Source organism: Gavia stellata, chromosome 3, assembly GCF_030936135.1.
Source record: "Gavia stellata isolate bGavSte3 chromosome 3, bGavSte3.hap2, whole genome shotgun sequence".
Taxonomy (NCBI): domain Eukaryota; kingdom Metazoa; phylum Chordata; class Aves; order Gaviiformes; family Gaviidae; genus Gavia; species Gavia stellata.
Window position 1 is genome coordinate 103,994,590 of NC_082596.1, and position 20,336 is coordinate 104,014,925.

Sequence of the window (20,336 nt, forward strand, 5' to 3'; positions counted from 1 at the left end):
TACGTACATGTTTTTATAAAGCGAATGGGCTATAATTATTTTTTACGCTTACTTCGCGGTATCTTGAAAGCTGACCTTTGCCTCTCTCTTAATATCTTTTCAGACTGAGTTTTAGGCAATCAATTTAGGCACCAAAACAGGATTACTCGGAACAATAACTCAAATCCACTGAAAGCAGTGGGATTTGTTTAAAATTTGGATTTCAATGGAAGTCAAATGCACGTTTTTATTGAAATGGGGTTTTAAATTTGATGCAATTTTGACTGAACCCTGAAGATTCTGAAGATGCTTAGGGTTTGAAGCTCAAAAGCTTTTCTACAGGAGTATTTGAGTGGTTTTTTTTTTCCTGTTAAGTATCTATAAATTCCACTAACTGATAGTGGCTCTAGTTAACGTACCTGGTTGTCCATCACTCAAAGCCATTTCATATTCCCTTTTGCATGTATACGCTATGATTCATACACGGATTAATGTTTCGAGAATACACCTAAACTTTAATTGCAACACAGCACTGATCCCAAAGCACTGACTTCGCACACCTTTTAGTCAAATAATTGAAAACACTTTTATGTAACTAAGAAACACCAGGTCTTTCCTACAGCTGTAGAGGAAATAAAACCAGCTTACAGCTAATTTTAAAGAAACCCCAGCCCAAAACGCTCTTCTTTCACAGTTTTGCTCTTTTTAACTTCGCTTATCCTGTTCTTTATGAGATAGTAATTTTTTCACCCTTGCATACTAACCTCATCAGGGCTGGAAGCCTGGTAAGTTCGATTTTCATCGCTGAAGTCCTGATCCACCTCTGCGTATTCTGTTTCTCCAGACACCCCAGCCCGGGATTCATACACCGGGGTCACGTTGTGGCACAGTGCAATGGCCTTCACTGCTTCGTGTATCCGACTGCTGACGCTCTTGCGGACTTTGGGTGCAGACGACTGAAGTTTCCTGGACGGTGTTGAACTCGTGCTGTTCCCGCTGTTCTGAGAGTGCACCTTGGAGACCCAACACAATGAGCAGTAAACCAAAGTCCGATAATGGAAACAAACCGTGAATGCTAATATATATATATCCCCTTGTTCCCTTTACAAAGGCTGATAAATGATAAGGATTTATTTATTTATTTAATATAACCTCCTGTTAACTCATTCAGTTTGTAAGTCGTAAAAACCCTCCTCTACTTTTCTGTAAAACCGATACGTGACGGTGGGTTCACCACCTTGCACTCGGAGGCAGATTTCAGTAACAGAGCCTGCAGACAACTGAAGAACGTGAAATGACACCAAGCGTGCAGTAAAGGGGGTGAACAGGCTGAGTGGATTCTGCAGAAAACCCTGCTTCCCCTCTTCAGAATTTACCTTCCCCAGCGATCCCTCACTATAGTCTTTTAACGCCCTTTACATTCTATGAATTGTTTTTTTCAAGAGTATTTAAGCCAGCAACCAACTGGATGAGTTCAGGACCACCAAAACAAAATAGCGAGGGTGGTGTTTTGGTGGTCTTTAGTCTCCTCGTCACCCGTGTATATTCAGAGGTTGGAAACTCCGATGCCGTTAAATTAAAAACGACCTTTTCTTTTAAATCTTCACTTAAATCTCTGTATTTTCAAGACCGCCACGTTGGTACAAACAAAAGCATGTATCAAGTATAAATATTAGGAGTCATTAAAATACAAATATTGCTGATTTAATTTATAAACTACACAGTCTCTACCTTATCTGTGAACTAATGCAGTTTGTACGCTTTTGCTGCAGGCTGAAATTTGTTTGTCCTTACAAGAATGCAATAATCTAATGGAATAATCACGCAAAAGAATAGTTTGACACATATTTGAAGATCACATTCCTGTCGCATAACCACTAAACTCGCACTATTTTAAGTTATCCTTCAGAAATGCTCAAGCACACGATTGAAACAGTCTTTTAAGAGAAAGTACTATAGGTTTATAATTAGTTGAAAATAAGTGGATTCGGGTTTTTTCGGTTTGGGTTTTTTTTGTTTGTTGGTGGTTTTTTGTTTGTGGTTTTTTTTTGGTGTTTTTTTTTGTTTGTTTTTTTTTTTTTTTTTTTTTTTAAGTCAGCACATTAAATATATCAGCAGTACTACCGAAGGCTCTTCTGTTCACTCCAGGGTAACTCAGAAAAATCTCTTCGGAAACCACGCTTTTTTTCCTCCTGACTGCAATCTGCTGAACCGTGAACATTCTGCCCATCAAATTACAGTGTTGTCTAATAAAGGGTTTAACTTTCTGCTCATCTGGCACTGCTTTTCAGCTACTGCTTTAAACCTCTGCATTTGCATTCTGCTAACGCTGATGCCATTACAGCCGCAAATAAATTAAGCTGATTTACTCCTTCTGAATTATGTTATGTTTATTGATGCTTGTATAATTTAATTTCACACAAATTCCATTAAAGATTATGCCCTCTATCACAAAATGCTTCCAGTGGGGAAATATAATCAGGTTATAATAGATTTGTGTGTTACATTAAGATGACAATAGTCTAGTAGGTCCACTGTAATAATAAAACAGAACACAAACAAGGGATAAAATCAATGTTGCACAAGAACCACTGCCTAGCTAACTGGCAGCTTCTATTACCATAGATTAAATAAAAACCTCACCATACTTTTTCAGATTGAAACAATTGTTTAATAGTCGCTTGTTTTGTTACCGAGACTCCTTCATTTTTCTGTTTTCAAAGAGTTGCTACCAACACACGCGTAATTAAAGCATTATTTAAACATCAAGTAGTGTTATAGAGAAGCTGCGGAAAAAAAAAAAAAAGGAAGTTCCACGAAAGTTCTTTTCATCAGCTACTAAGAGCAAACCTAGATTTCGGAAATCTTTTCCCACAATTGAGCAAAAAGAAGCTTCCCTCACATTTCTCACTTCTTTTAAAAATTTCAGTGCCAAATACGTTACAGTTATTAAAAGCTTAATTAACCATGGGGACCGCTCGTTACATTTTACAGCAAACTAGTAAAAGCTTTAAGGAAGGAAGAATTCCAGGAATCACGCAATTCTTTTCAGATACCATATTTAACCGCAAAATACGAAAACAGTGTTAATGAATACGCCTCCTCTAGAAGACGCATCAAACTCCGTCCGACCTCGGTGCCAGCTCAAGACCAACAGTTAGTATGATTTATTGCTACTGTTGTTGCTGTGAATACCCAAACAACCCATTATAACAAAACTATGGGTGATTTTTATAAACATAGTCAGGTAGCAATTATTTTCAGGAATCCATTCTGAACCAAATTTGGACTGCTGATCTTTAGGTAAAAGAGCTCCATCTCTCATTTCCAAGCCGTATTATTGCATCTCAGTTCCCATTCATGGCACTACCTACTAAGAATTAAGCTGAAATAGATTTATCCAAGGAAAGGGAATTCAAGAAGTGGATTTGTTGATCTGTTTAGATGGGAAATAATACAGAAATTGAAGTTGCAGACTAAAAACTTGTAACGTACATTGCTTATTCACCGCTTTCCCTCCTGCCTCTCTTCCCAAAAGCTACATGATATTAATTGAGTCCAGGGTGGTGTCACACAGCTACTTTTTGATTTTTATTTTAAGCAAATGAGAAGGGAGCCATAGTTGAAAACACAGCACAAGGCAAGATTCAAATCAATTGTTGATCCTACAATCCTTTTACAAGAGAAAATGAGGACACAGACAAGGAGGTCAGTCTACAAACTTAACTAGGTCAGCCAGTCATGCTTGCGTATCCAAGTGAACTATGGAAAAGAACTCTGGTATAAAGTTTTATTATCATACTGTATGCAACATATGCAAATATTAGTTAATCTATCATTTATTTCCCCTTTTGTCAATTTTTTTCTTTTTTCTTTCAAAGAATAGAAACCAAAAAGAAAGTAAAAAAAATCCTTCCTAATCTCAGAGTGGAATCGTGTGCTTCGAAAGGTTTGCAGAAAGCACCCAAATAGTTTACATACATGGGAGATGCAAGTGATGCTTGCAGAATTCCTTCCTCCTTCATCCCACAACTGACCCACAGACAGACAGGGAGCCTTCCTTGATGAGTATCTTCAAAGATATAATTCCTGTTCACCTTGTTCTGGACACTTACTTGTAATTTGTAGTCTCAGTAATGAATAGCTTACTCTTAGATGATTTGGCAGGAGAAAGACTGCACTGCCCAGACAGGTTAACACAGATTTCTGTTAGTGGGGAATAGAAAAGTAAATTCCTTTAAGGGGGTATTACGAGGAACTTCAGAATCAGGAGGGAACTACGTACTGTCTCACATTTTCCCTGTCACCGTATCTGTTAAGAGATACCTACAAACGAAAGAACTTTCATAGCACCTCAAATTTCTAGACATAATCCGTAATAACAATGCTTCAATGCTGTTAAAAAAACCCCCTCAATATTAAAGGTAAATAATTTATGAAATGAGATACCTGTGAATAAGAGTTTATAATATGACTCTGAATTTCATCCATTGTGTCTGTTCCATAGGACACTGTACCTAGGTGGAGGCGCTTAAATATCATCTCATTCTGGGTAAGTGTTCCTGTAATAAAGAAGAAGTATATCACAAAGCAGCTAAAAATACCATGAGAAGGCCACCAAAAAAAAAAAAAAAACCCCAACCCCAAAATCTTTCTTTTGGAAGGGAATGAATCATAAGTTAGCATCAGTTTAGTTAATTAAAGGAATGTTTGTGGAGAAAGATCAGGGTTAGTCATACTGGAAGAAATCACCGGTTCCACCTTCAAGCTGATTCTGCCAGCACAACTAAATATACAAGCTCGAAAAAAGATAAAAACTTTTCTCTTCATATGAAAGATAGAAAACACAGTATCTGGATGGAACCGACTCTCAAAAGCCAACGCAAGAGTTTGCACCACGCATCAGAAAATCTAAAGAAAAAAACATAAATCCAACCCCCCAGATTTCATACAGCTATCCCGCACTTCGTGTACGAAGGCAGACGTTCCGGCAAACGGGCACGTTCACTGTTATCTAGAGCCAGTCATTAAGACCTAACATCACTTCCAAATTTGACAGACTTAGCCTCCAGCCGGAATAAGCCAGAATGAACAAAATCAGTGGTTTCAGAGCTCACGCCACATTTGTAAGAAACTACAGGGTGTCAGTCACAGACTTGACACTTGGCATCCACCTCTGCCAACTTGTCACATCCTCTGGTTTGGAAAAGCTCCAGTTGAAGGGTGGGGGCTTCAGCCTTCCATGATGGGGCACATCAGGCAAAAAAGAGGTCACTACCGCTTAGCTTCCCCCGGTCAGCTCACAAAAGATTACTCTGGTAATGACCCCTCCTAAAACTTTTGTCTATGGTTACTTGGCCGAAGTGAAATTAATATAGTATAAAGCTATTCTTATATTTAATCACACAGTTTTGGGTCATTAAAATATGTAAATATGATGATAAAAAAATAAACACAACATGGTACCACAAGTGACATTCTTGAAGCTTCTACAGTATTTTTGAGATGGAAGATCATTATCTAAAAATAAAAATTGCAGAATAAAATATTTCATAGTAATTTTTATTTATTGAGACTATTTTTATATAAGGTCTTTGCCCCAGTATGCCAAAATACACAGTAAGCCAGAGGAAGAGAAGACTAAAAGCATGACATATGCTGTAATGACTATCTGGAAAGCAGAACTGTTTGGACAGTTGGCATCCAGTTTGTGCATCTAACAGGGCTAGAACCACTAGTGATCTTCAAAGGTTTGGTAGGGCTGTAAAAGTCTCATGTCATTCTCAGTTGTACTTGAGATGTCTACCATTCCTACGCCCTTGGTGACATCTGTACAGTGACGCTTCATCTCCATTGCTGTACCATCATATGGCACTACCACAGAGTCATTAAGGTTGGAAAAGACCTGTAAGATCATCCAGTCCAACCATCACCCCAACCCCACCATGCCCATTAAACCATGTCCCGCAGTGCCACGTCCACACGTTCCTTGAACACCTCCAGCAATGGTGACTCCACCACCTCCCTGGGCAGCCTCTTCCAGTGCTTCACTGCTCTCTCAGGAAAGACATTTTTCCTAATATCCGCCTGAACCTCCCCTGGCGCAACTTGAGGCCATTTCCTCTTGTTCTACCAAACCATGTCTGCCTGTATTACCAGCACTAGATGATCGTTCCAAATTCCCCCTCTACCATTAAAAAATGACATTTCCCGTTCGCTTTTCCTTACGTGTTATTGAGGATTTTTTTTTTCTGTAGTCATATTATTTGAGTTTAAAAAATATTTAAAATAAGGTTTATGTGAAATGCATAAATTCTCCGCAAAATATGCATAACACTATCAAAAATTCACAGGAGAAGTAGCATATTCCCAAGGCTGGAAAACAGCCCAGGAAGACAAAGTTCCTGATCTCTAGAATTAGCAAGTCAGAAATTTTTGGTTACTTTTATACAAGGGATAAGAAGATTATTTTGCTTTTACAGTAATCATATAAAACCATGAGATATTACTTCTTCCGCCTTTGGAAGCTGTACTTTTATTGAGACCTTTTGTTAAATTTGTTGATTAATTTCTTTGCTTTAATTAGAGACTAGAAAAATCCAATCTCCAATTTGCATGAGACACATGAAAGTTTCCCCTAACAAACATGAGAGACCAAAATCTCCATTTCTAAAAAAACCCAAACCAAACCCAAACCCCACCCACTTTGTTCAATAATATTTATTGCAAGAAATTTCCAAGCAAATCGGCATCGCCTTCCTTACTTTCCAGGCATGCTAATACCTTCTCACTGCCCTTAGCCTTGCCAAGGCTTTGAATTAAAATAAACACTCCCTAGGAGTTGTGAAACTAAATGCTACTCAAAACTTGAGACAGCAGGCGACTGTCAAACCCGCGTCCCACTAGTTCTGTAATTGCTGCTTGGGAAAACCGAGCAGGAAACAAAATTAGCCCTATGATTATTATATGGAAAGATTATTTCTTATGACACCATTAAATCAGTCCGACTCCAAATCACGCTTGGTGAGGGAAAGGTAGATGGGTGGAAAATTTGTGTGTTCCCCCCCTCCCCGAAGCCTTTCTCAGCAATCGGAGAAGAAACGCTTCTATTGTGCAACAATCAGGAGCCAGGGAAGGAGGTTTAGGAAAAATGGGTGAGGGAAAAGACTCAACTTGTAAAGACATGGAAATAAACATTCTGGCAATCCCGATTCAATACTTGCATCTTATACATTACTTATAGGATCCTTTTTATCAGTTACAGTAATAGGAAACATCTACGACATACAAAAAGAGGCTGCAAAAACACCTGTACCTTCTACACAACATTTAATTTAAAAAAAAGAATAAAAAAAACCAAGAAAGAAACAACAATTATAGTTTGCTCATGCTCCTCAAGACTAGCGTAAGGCTTTCAATGATCGTCACAATAAACCCGACATGTTATTAGACAAACACGGGTAGCTGCATTTACAAAAGTGCTCCCAAAAACTTCTGCAAAAAATAAACCAAAATACAGCTTTTTCAGTCATCCACACGGAAGTTAAGTTTCACCACCAGTGCAAATTAAGAATTTACTTCTAAATTCTCCCGTTGAATGAAACGCCAAAATGGGACAGAGACATTCCCAACAACACGTTCCAAATATTACAAGGTGCCAATCAGTCACGGTACAGCTTAAGCAGCAGCTCTGTCTTAAATTTTAGTCTTTTAAGTTGAAGCCTAATACACCCAAAACAGCACATCTTTTACTTCATGCCCCAAAATGCAAGCCCTTCAAACATCTAGAGGTGGATTTTCTAATAGAGGAATGAAAAACAAGCCAAAACTGAGCTCTCTAGTCTGCTCAAGGTGGTAAGTACTAAAGAACAGCAAAAGAGCTTTCTATTTTTAATAATGCCTTTTCAAGACCTACTTATCAATCCCATGCTTCCAGGACTTTGCTAATATAAAGAGGTATTAGCTAAAAAAAAGCTTATTTTAGAAAAGCTTCCAGAAATTATGCTAGTCACTATATGATCTACTACTACTATTATATGTTCTTAAACTTTGCTCTGGAATGCGGGTACCACAGAAGGAAAATATCCTGACAAAAAGTTAGTATACAATTGCTGAAGAAAAATTTAGTATGTTCTTTCATGAAGCCAAGAGCTTTTTTTTTCCCCTCTTTTTTTTTTTTTCCCCCTACAATTGTATCATTAAACACAGAGTAAAGCAGGCAAAGAGGAAATTAATTTCTAAGGAAAAAGTCCTGAAGGCATCATTCCCTGGGTGGCAACAGATGTGATTCACAACAGAGCGGCAGAGGGGGTTTTTTATTTTGTTTTTGAGAAGCACATGCCGATCTCTCTGATCCTATATTACTACATGGTAATTTGGACCAATACCAACAATCTAAAAAGGCCAAACCAAAAATGCCAGAAAATACGTACAGCAGAAGAATTAATAACTTTGTGAGAAATTGAGAGGGTGAGTAACTTTTCATAAAATATGAGTACTTTGTTCGAGCTATTGGCTTCAACAGATAAAAAGTCAGTGTAAATTTGAACATTTCTATGGAAACTTTAAGGGAGATCAGGCATCATCATAATAATAATAATAATAATTAGACTGTCGGTAACAGTCTGGAGATGCAAACTCTTTCTACGAACCCTGGGAAAAAAGGTAACCTGGTATAGAATGTAAAAAGAAAGTGAAAAAAATGACGGTAAACATATATATAGCATATATCTGCTCACTCAGCTGCTCCGCTTACCAACAGGCCATAAGCATAACCATCACAAAACCAAACAAACCCCAGTACAACCCATTAAGAATGAGGGCAAAGACAGAGGGACCTATCTTTATTCTTTCCTGGGCAGAAGGCAGCAGCAGAGGTAACAGTTAAGCCAGTTACGAATAGCAGTAGCTATTTCCTCCGCGCCTTCCGCCGCCCACAAGAATGACAGCATCACTCAAGAGAAACATCCGTACTCATCGGATACACCGTGTCGATGGGAGTCCAACAGAAGCCACAAAGTAAGGATTCCTTTGACTGACCTACTTTGCGTGCATGTCTGGAAGGTGTCTGTAGGATCCCTCCATCAAACCTTTCCATTCCCAGTCTGCTCTATTCACCCTGCAACCTCAGCGGTACTAAAAATTATAGAGGTAGAGGAAGCGTAAGGGCAAGAGCATGACTATATATCCATCAAAGTGAAGTGAGGAGACGTTATTCCATCAGCATTTTTTTTTTTTATAATTACTCTTTCTCTGTGGTAGCTTATGTTGAACCGATAAAGACTCAATTAAAGTATACCTTAAAAGATTAATTTTCAGAAACAATTACTGAAATTCACTCTTCTAATAGTACATTAGATCAGGCACATTTAATGGAAAAGCCCATATACACCAACCTCTAACACAAGCCTTTCCCAGAAAATCAAGAATCCCATTGCTCTATGCATCTGTTCAACTATTATATCTGTTAAGTATCTCATTTGGTCCAAACACCCGCTAAAACGTTAATTACAGAACTCAAACACAAGTGTATGCATTAGTAAATAACTACGCTTGGAAGACTGTACGCGTTTGTTTTAGCCGAATGCGCTGGTAGTTGTCGTGAACGGCAGAAGGTTTGCCATCCCACATCTTAAGCAACAAAACTGTTCAATAAATATTGCCAAATATCTTTATTTTTCTTTCATGATTAGAATCTTTTTGTACCCTGGAGAGGATGAGAGATCATGCTCAGCTGCCCTCGGAAAATGCTGGAAACCGCTCCCCCCCGTAACTGCCCCTCCCGCCGTAACGGATGACGCCTTTCTGTCAAACTTCTATGTGATTCAAGTCCAAACAACGTGGCATTTTGGGTAATGGATGCTATAATTAAAATGTGAGTCCTAAAAAACCTGTTGTTTTAGTGGGTGTTTTTAGTAATGGCTTTGTTCTACATGAAGATAAAAACTCCCTAACAAAGGAATTAATGTATTGCTTTAATAGGCTGCACCCTGAGTTAAGTTTTAAAATTTATGAGTTCTCTGCAGCATTGTTCTTTAAACAATGGCATTGTCAAATGCAACCAGTGAGAAGATTAAAGTTCTCCCAGCAGATTAAGTACAAATTATCTGTCCTCCTGTTTCAGCATCATTTGTTCATTTATCACATAACGTCTAGTATTTCTGGTCAGTGTCAATATGCTCTGCATCCTTGCAGTTAACAGATGTCTTCTCTTGTCGAATGAATTACTTTATGTTTCACGCACTGGTGGCCGCAGATGTGTCACTATAGCAACATCATTAATTTCAGATCTTACCGGAAACATGCACTCCAATCAAACCTAATTATACCACATTGCTTTCTTGTCCCACAATAAGGAAACTATAATGCAATTATTGGGATACTTCATTTTCTATTCTACTGTGGCAAATGAGAGAGCCACTGTGATGGACGCTTCTTGTCAAAAAGCTTATTGATGAAGCACAAACCCAATTTACAATCATACAAAGGACTACCTTGCAATTATGTTAGTAATGCAATGCTCCTTAGACTCAACAACTAATTCTCAATCATTTCCAGTGAAGCCTGGACCACAATATAACATTTTTGTAGACGGTTCTCTGCATTCCCTTTCATTTTCAATCTTGAGAAAAACTTTACTGTTCACATTTAACTAGCCCAGCCTTTTAGTCCCGTTTTTTAGTGGCGCCCACTTGGCCGGACGGCTGCAAAACCGGCTCTCTGCTTTCTCCTCCGGCAGCCGAGCCTGAAGCGGGCAGAAGCACAGAATCACTATGGTTGGAAAAGACCTGTAAGATCATCAAGTCCAACCATCAACCCAACACCACCATGCCCATTAAACTGTGTCCCACAACGCCTCGTCCACACGTTCCTTGAACAAGCCTTGAACAGAATCAACTGGTTTCTATGACTAGAGCTGAAAATTCAAGCGAGGAAGTGCTGAAGCCAGCTCTCTTGAACAGTGCCTAATCGTGCAACGGCAACCATGGATTAACCGTACAGATTCTGCCCGTTACCTACCAGTACATTTCACATTTATGATAAAATGCAAAATGAGACCAAGCGCGTTCAGGACAGGGAACTGGAAGCGGCTACTGATATACTCGGGTAAAAGGTACCTTGGCTACACGTTTGTCCAGAATTAAACAGAGTTTAAAATTTGCAGAGCATTGAAGACTAATAAAATTGAGCGGTGTCTCCCATTGCGATCTGAAGAAGAGCGCGGTCTGCAAGGCCCCGGTCAGCGTTCTGAAGCTGGGGACGTCTGCTGGACCCAAGGCTTATTTTCACTTCCATCAGCTTTCAGCTAACGCTTGGATAAAAGCGTGCAGGGTGAGGCCGCTGACTGTTAGTCCAAAACATTTTGGATCTACCGCCCTAGAATACTGCTTTTATTTTCATTTTTACATCATTAACTTACAGGTTCAGACCTTCCTCCAGAACTCAGCAAACTCCAGTGCTCTGGAAAAGCCTCTGAGGTTGAACGCTAGCGATCTTCCAAACCATACATAAACACATTTGCTGATAAAAGCCTTTTAACATTTGTCTATTTGGCCCCTTTTAAGTACGCACTCTGAAAGGCCAGAATACAAGTGCCGCTTCTTAAAATTAAACAGAACTACTGTCATTGCAAGTGGCATGATGTGGGTTGAAAAAAAAACCCAAAAAACTATTAGAAGCAAAGCAGGGTTGCTTCTCCTTGTGTATGCAAGTCAATAAAATGTATCCTTTCAAAGCTTTGTAGATGTAACACAGCATGTTTGCTTTCAAAAACCCAGCATCATGAAGTTTTATGATGCCAAAAAAAAAATTATTTTCTTTTTTTAAGGAGAAAGACTTTGGTTTTAATTACTGTTATATTAGGCTAAACGTATCGGCTGTCTTTCTAGAAGCAGAATGCAGCAGCTTTTTTTATTTCTTTTTTCTTTTTCAAACAATCTTCTATTCCACAAACCGAGTAACAGCTGGTCACCAGAATCAGAATATAACTCCTGCATTGTTGAGCTGGGTGAATGAACTGTTAGCATTTTATTTAGCAAGCCTCTTAAAATTTTCAGTGCAGTCTAACTGTAAGCAGAATACCTCAACTCTTGAACGGCATTTCCAGTTTAGTATGGTAACTGGGTTCTCTAGCCGAAAAGTTTAACTAGTATACATCGGTTTTGCTTACCAAGTAGCGCTTTGGGCGAATGAACTCTACTGCATTGTTTTGAAACTTCATTATTTTTGAACATACTTCCCTTTTCCCAAACATATGCCGTAAATTACATATTTCAAGCCTTCGATGAGACAGCACTCTTAAAGTTACATAAATTATCATGATGAAGGGTGCAATTAAAATCAATAAGCAGTTTCGAATAGCATACAAATCATTAGCTAACTGAAATAAAACTTGTTAGAAGAAGAATTGTTCACTCGCTTTGAAGAATTACCACACTGTAATTAGCGATACACTTTTCTACATGCTAAAGAAAGAAGGTGGCAGTTGTCTTTATCTTTTACGGAACAGAAGAACAGCATTCAGAAGTCTATAGGGTAACATATGTACCTACAGAAAAGAATGAAAGTGTGTTTTGAAAATGTGACGATCTATTAAATTTTCATTTCATTTCAAAATATGCAGTAATGGGAAGCGTTCAGCACGGGAGGGAACGTGGAACTATTTCAAGCAGAAAGACGTAAAACGGGGATTATGCTTTCTGAACAGCGTAACAGAGGCTAAGCCCTGCCCCCCCACCAAATGCCTTCTCACCATTTTGAACTATATTTTACTTAAAATCACTAAAAAATGTCTTCAGTCGTTTGAGAAACAACTTTCTCGGTTCAAAAGTTCAGCTTCCTAAAAAACCAGCATGTCTACCAGAACGGATTTGTCGATCTCAGAACCAAGAAAGGAGAAGAAACACTGTAGTTGCTACAAAATCTAACTTGTTATATAAAATATCCTAATATTTATTAGGATGTTTGCAGAAATAAACTATAAGATTCCTTAAATACATCTAGAAGGAAGAGCATGGTAAGACTGTAACAGGTTTCAGTCATAGAGGCAGACAGCAGCGTAGCGCATGCTATTACTTCTTCGCCCACTTACCTACCTTCTCATCCTGGCAAGGGTTGGGTTTTCCAGTATACCAGGTCAGGCACAGTAACAGGTTACAGTTATGAAGATAAAATCATACAGCTGCTCCAGAACTGGTCTTTGTCACATAAAGAGCAACTAACTTCATGGAGGTAATAGATGTCATTCTGGAGGGTGATCTTATGACTTGGTTTGGCAACGACTTGCTTTCTCAAAGGCCATTCTGAACTGTTACTATCATACAATACCGCAGTAGAAATGAGGTGCAGAATAAAATAGCATCCTGAGTGCTAATCCAGAGTCTTTTCAGAGTAAGGTACATGGTACTCCTACTAATGCTATCCAGCGTCCTGTTATTATAGCAGGAGTGTTCCCACTGGAATAAATCAGGTTCCTACCAAATACTGACTTTCACGTGCAAGTACCAGCCCACGTAAGCCTACTGGTACAAAGTCCTCAAGCACATGCTTAAAATTTTACTGAAAAAGAAAAATCAGCAGTCTGAATCAACTCTTACATTAACATATTCAAATACAGAATAATGTTCAGAAATTTTATAAAAGTCATATTTCAGAATTGTAACCTGATATACCTGTTTTATCCGTTAGTAAATAAACTAATCGTCCCAACTCTTCTGGTATGGTGCTAGTTCGAACAACTGTTCCAGGAATATTGTCATCTTTCATAATCATCCACCCATAGGCTGCCTTACCCATGTCCAAGTTCACACGTAAACTGCAAAGGAAATTTATACCAGAATCAGTGTGAATATTAGACAAAGTGAAAGTTATAACCATAAAGATAAAACTAGAAGCTGTTTTTAGGATACCTGAAAAAAAATATAAAGTCTTAAAACTATAGGCAACAGAAATTTTGGAACAATGCTTTTGTTTTGTGTTTGTAGAGTACATACCATGTTAGAAATTCAGGCTCCAGCCCAGACTTTTAGAAGCTACTGCAAACACAGCACCATGCCTTCTGCATGAGACAGATTGCAACGCTTTGTGGAGATTCTTGACGTAATTACATTACTGCACTTACACAGATGAGAATATTATATACACTTTATCAATAAGACCAGATCGCTATCCAAGTCACAGTTTTTATCTGTTAAACCCTCCACCCCGACACCTCTGTTTTCTTTATGATGTGAAAGTACAAGTATTTTTGTACCCCTTCAAGTCACTTTCTTTAAAAACCTATTTTTTCTTTAGGAACGTACAACTGCGTTTGTCAACTCCTCTTTCCCACCACAACCAATCAACAGTGTTGCTGTCCTTCCCAAAATGCGGTTACGGAGTCTCTTATGGCAAAATGCCCCCTCATGTGACAGCACACGGGCTGGAGTTGCAACTGCCGGTAGCAATAAGGAACCTTTGGGTAGCTCTGTACGAGAAATTGTAATTTGCAGCAAGTTTTACTGATTATACATAGAAGTGCAAAACGAAAAAGTATTTTTTTCCAGTTCACTCGGTGTCTGCGTATTTATTTGTTAATATTTCCATGTCTACGTCAGACAAGAATTAATTGCCCTTGCATCTTGAATTCCTACATTATAATAAAAAAGTCTTCATTCGTGCTGCTCAGAGAGGTGACTTTAATCATGCTGCTCTTCCCCAAAATTAAATGCTCCAACTCAAAACTCCATCCCACCTTGTTCTAAAACTTGAAAATGCTATTTTCCTTTAGCTATTCACCACGTTCCCGCTCCCATGTCAGAGGAACGGTGACTAAGGAATAGGCACGTGTTCATTTCTGCTGACTCTGCTCTGACAGAAAGACTGAAAATCAGCTCGGACAGTGGCTACAGGAACTATTTGTAACTTGTTGGCCCAGGGCACAGGACTCAGAGTCCCAAGTTTAGTAACAGGTTTACAGTAATGGGACTCTTAAGACTGCTCAAAGGTATATATCATGGTCAAAATACAGCTAATGCACTTCAGACCTTTAGTTACAGTCCTGAAGCGCCGCTTTAGAGCATAATCAAAACAGCAGCCACAAACAGGTTTCATCTGTCCTCTTGCAATCCCAGCGACGGATTGATGGCGAGGTAGCAGCGGAGGGAACGGCAGGTCACAAACTGCAATATCCCATCAAGAAGAGATGCACTTAACTAGAATTGTGAGAACATCTGAAATGTCAACACGCACTGGAAAAATCCAGTTTATTCCACATCCCCTCCTTCCTGAATTTGTACAGCAGAAGACGACGCGTGTTCCAGCACAAAAAGAAACAGCCTTTTTGATACAAGATTCTTGAACGTTCAAGATGGTATTTTGTTCTTTACCTAGCTCTTATTTTCCCACTAAAATCAGCAGCAGCAGGAAACCATCCTTCTACCTGGTGATTTACCCCAATTAGTTCTGCGATGTCATACCTAACTTCAGCTGTCTTCAGACGGGCAAATATATATAAAAGAAAATTAGGACAAACAATAGGAGGGGGACTCTACCAGATTCTTTTTATTGAAAATGCTACAGTATAAGAAGGAGAAAAATACTGGAAGTCACTTGCCTCCCACTGGTTAACTCACTCAATCCAGAGCCAGTACTGAGCAACCAGTATTTGTATTACGTATGGCTGTTAACTTGCGGAGTTGGAGAGAACATAAGAACCAACGTAACGTACTTCACACCGAGATATGTACTAGTCAACAGAAAGAACAGCAAAAGATTTACTCCTCTTAGGGATGAGAACCTGCCAGCCAGCCAGTCAAGTACAAAGGAGGCTGTCTAGCTCGAGAAGAGAAACACAAGCACAGTAATTTTATTTAAGAACAGCTAGACATTTGCTCTAGCCAGGAGTAAGTAGAGTAAATAAAGGATGAACGCCGCTCATTGCCCCACTTCAAAGAGGTGTTCGGGCTATCATTTATTTTTTTTTTTCTGCCTGGGCTACCGAGACAGGAATTGTGCGATGAAAGTTCTATTTAAGAGCTGCAATCTCAGGTACATGGCACACCACAAGAGAAATCCATGTGGCTGCTCTACCAATGGAGACCTACAAAGTCATCGAGATAGGAAAAAACTCTACTTCAGTAAGGTTAGACCAGAAAAGTCTCTCGAAGCTGAAGTGCAGTTCACGTCTTCACTTGCATCTTTTATAAGCATGTGTGTTACCTGGTTTTGATGTTCTAAACATTCTCTGTAGGTATTTAATGATAATCTCACTTAAATAGAATTTAAAGGTAAGGAGGAAAAAAAAAAAGAAAAAGAAAAAAAGACAGCTTCTCTCGCTGAGCGGTGAGGAGAAATCTGTGTTTCAAAGCACCGAGGCATTTCAGGAATTACCCTAGCTTTCCAGCAGGCACTGCCAGGCGGAACAGAGCATGCCCCTTTATGCTGATGGACCTAACAGAAAGCTGGCACCGCTGGCCCCCAGAGAAATAACGTCTCCCCAGTGATTAGTACAGTCCTCGACAGCCTTCTGGCACATAGAGAGATGCTGGGTACATGCTTGAATCGTTAAGATGAATAAAGAATTAAACAGGAATAAAATAAACATAAAATGAGGGCTATAGATGCATTTTTAGTAGTAACTCTAAAATTTGTACGCCGTATCCTGCTGTGATTTCCTTCACTTGGTGCTTTTTGTCTTAGAGTAAATGTTGGTCTTTGTAGCTATCACCTAGCACATTACGGACACTGCTGTAACCCTAAAAATGACGGAGGCCTATTAATACCGAGTTTGCTTTCGAAACTAGAAATCTCTCCAACAGAGCTTTAATGGAACGCATAGAAATACTTGACTGAAGAGTCCAAGAATTTTTACGCAGCAAAAGAAGGAGATACTAAGCTTACTCAACACCAAGCTACTTTCAGTGCCTGACAATATCAGCTATCATTTCTCATAAATCCTTTGCGGACCTTAAGAAACCTCATTATATAACCAAAACCATTTTAAATTCACCAGTTTTTAAATCCTTCTCAATTTCATCCAATTTAAGACTCTATATGTATCAGTTATTAATGAAAATGCACAGAACAGCATCATACGTAGCATTAGCACACTGTTGCATCAGTAATGCTAATTTTTATCAAACCAATTAACATGCAATCTTTAGACACAGTATGTTAATAGAGGTATTTCAAGGCTGTTGCAGCAAACGGGCGTATTTCGTAATAACGCGACGTTTCCTACCTCAGTACTAGTTACCCTAGAGCAGGCAAACCTAAGGCAGCTTTTATTCAACTTGGGAATTTATTCCACTAAGAGCCAGGGTGGCATTTCTCTGCAATTCAGCTTTGGAACAAATCAATAAGACACGATTTCAGAATCCACCCTGCTTTTTACTACAAGCTAAAACCAGATACTTTCGCTTTTATGCCCTCAAAAACAAAATTTCATTTTTCTTCCAAATGGTAATGACATTAGGTCCCCTTGTAAAGATTTCTGATTTTGTTTTTTTATCAAAACAGACAAATTTGCCAATAAGCAAAGGCCTTCACTGAGAAAGTTTCAGACAAATACGTTTCGGAACTCCAGAAACATTGTGCCTTTCACGACTCAGTGAAAAGCAATCAAGACCTAATGAAGTTAGCAAAGACAATTTTCTGAACAAAGTGAGGCTGTGCCTAATAAAATTCAAGTATGAGTTTGAATCAAAATCATATGATAGTTTTATTTGCGCTTTGGCGGGCAGGAAGAACTTCCTGAGCCATTCTGTATAGGAGCAGAAGGTTCGTAGCAAAAACCAAAGCCCTGTCAAAACTCCAGGTACAGTATGAGTACCCATAGTGGTATCCAATTTTTAAAATAAATGAAGTCATTAAGTTGTAGTCTTTTAATTTTCAGGTCTTCTTTCTAAGCGAAATACTGAAGATCATATTTGGGTCACATTAGTACCCAAAACTGAACCCAATCCCCTATGGCTATACCCCCCCTAACCTTCCCATAGCCCTACCTGCTTGAAACAACCATAAACTATGCCCAGACATACACATTATTTACAGTCTAGAAAACGATACAGAATCCTTTTAAAATTACTGGTCAAGAAACAACCAAAAGTGTTTTAACTGCAACATGCCTGGAAAGTTAAATCTTCACAGAAAGAGACTTTTGGAGCCTGACAACTTCTATTAACTGGCACTAAATGAATAAAAATAATACCAAACACAAGTTACTTCTTTTAAACACAATATTCCATCAAGATCTAAATAAATAAAACTCAACCCATAGCTCATCCCTTTAATTTCCCCTTCTCCCATATTTTATACGGAGAGGAAATTTGAATATAAGATTCCCTTTGCGTTTAGCCCACTATATACATTTTTATTTCGTTTTCTCTGCTGTCTGATACTCCCAAGGGCAGCCTCAGATCTGTGTTCTTGTTTGCTTCAGAACTGGTCTCACTAGTTCTCTTGGACTGATTTTTCTAAATTCTGTCTATTCAGTAAGCATAGGAAAGGAAATGAAAGAAGGTACACGCAGCACTTGAACATAAAACCCAGGCAATGAACGTAACTTTCGAAGAGAACCCAATCCCACACATTTACACCTAAATATGTGTGGCAAAAAAATGCCTATCAACCCTGTATTGCTATAGCGACTGTGGCACACGTAGTTTTTCAAGGGCCATGTGCTACCTAGGTACAGATAATTAGATGTTGTAACACAGGTAGAACTTAAAACCTCAGGAGGAAATCAGGGGAATAATTAATGAGAAAATTAATCTGTGAATTTCTTACTGGCTGAAAACACAGTAGAGTGCAAAATACCAATAGAACACGTGTCAAACGAGTGCCTTGGCACAAGAGATGTAGCATATGCAGCTCAGAATAACAATAATTACTTCCTATTAAAAACATTTCTTTGTTATTTTCACATTTATCTGGTCAGATGCCTTCCTTCATTAAGCTTCTTATACAATGGCAATGATATTGACATTAGATGTCTAATACAAATAATTTTATAACATGAATATTTTTTGTGCATTCCAGACAAATTTGGCATTACTTACCGTCATACTATTGGGTGAAAAACAGAAAAACAACTAGGAGCAAACAGGCAATGTTGCAAGGTTAGAAAGGAAAAAGATGTACTGCAACAGATCAGTTAAAAAATGATTATTTTTTTTTTAAACGGATAGTGCTTTCTCTATGTGGCATGAACATCGACGTTGTAAGAAAAGCACGAAGCGAGCTCAGGCAGTAGCACAGCACCATACTGGTCAGGGTAAGACTTACTCTTAGCACGAGAGAGACACACCATAGCTCCTGTCGCATGAAGAAGTCAAAATTAGTTTGTAAAATATCAAGAGGCTTCATGTAATATTTTTCAGTCTCTACATAGATTGCATTATATATCATGGTATGGTATAGAAGCCTAATACACATTTCTAAGGATTGCTTAAGCTACTTTATGAGTAGCAATTTACCTGGGAGCCAGGTAGTGCCCCAAAACTTCACTACTTAAGTGCAAGGCAGTTCCTTCCAGACGCTTGGGACAGCTTGTTTTGGCAGATTGGCTCAGTGCCCGCAAGCCTTGGCGTGTCTTTTGTCTTTTCCTTCAGCCATTTCAGCTTCCGTCTACACCAAAACTAAAGGATCCTCCCAAAAAGGAGGATTAAGCCCCCGTCAATCCAGCTTTAAACTGCTACTAAATATAGAGCTGGGACGATACACATTTTTACCAGATCCCCAGTCAATACCTTACCATTTTATGGTAAATCCTCTACATTTCTTAACAGCTAAGCGGAAGCACGTACAGCTACAGGATTCACGTGCCTGTATACACAAGGCAGTAATTTCACCAAACGCTGCTTGGCTAAGTCGAAATTATCGCGAAAACCTTTCCTGGCTACATTTTGCGGGGGTAACAAAAAACCAAACAAGTCAACGGACTCAAGCCAAAGTGCAACTCACTTTGTCTTTCACGGTGTCGAAGAAGACTGGCCGATGAATAAACAAAGTCCCATTACTTAGTGGTGGCAGGGATCCCCTTCGGTGGTGCGGGTCCCTCACTAAGGCTAGCCTTTCCTTTGGCCTTGGCTGTCATTTCTGAACTGGTCACTGGGGCAGCTCAAGTGAGCTGATGAAGAGACGCTATGACTAAATGCCAAGGGAAAGGGCAGAACTGCTTCATGGCAAGGCTCTCGAACAGCCCCATCGTCTTTCCTGCACCCATAGACACACCGGGATCTTCAGCTCAGGAGTTGAGAGCGGGCATCTCGCACTGACTGATGTCTCCTCTATTCTCTTAGAATATTCTCTACTTAAAAATACAAATATTGGTAACTGTCTGACAGTTTTTTCAAAAATATTAAAACCAACCAACTGAT

At 39.0% G+C, this 20,336-nt stretch overlaps 1 protein-coding gene across 1 annotated transcript in view; it reads right to left on the reverse strand.

Moving 5' to 3' along the window:
• ATP9B (ATPase phospholipid transporting 9B (putative)) overlaps positions 1-20,336 on the reverse strand; it is a 174,262-nt gene that overhangs the window by 29,077 nt on the left and 124,849 nt on the right. Inside the window, exons 13-15 of the mRNA XM_059815461.1 lie at positions 13,650-13,792; positions 4,429-4,541; positions 744-992 (exon numbers count right to left, since the gene is read on the reverse strand). Coding sequence (XP_059671444.1) covers positions 744-992; positions 4,429-4,541; positions 13,650-13,792 — 505 coding nt within the window. The remainder of the gene's footprint in view (positions 1-743; positions 993-4,428; positions 4,542-13,649; positions 13,793-20,336) is intronic.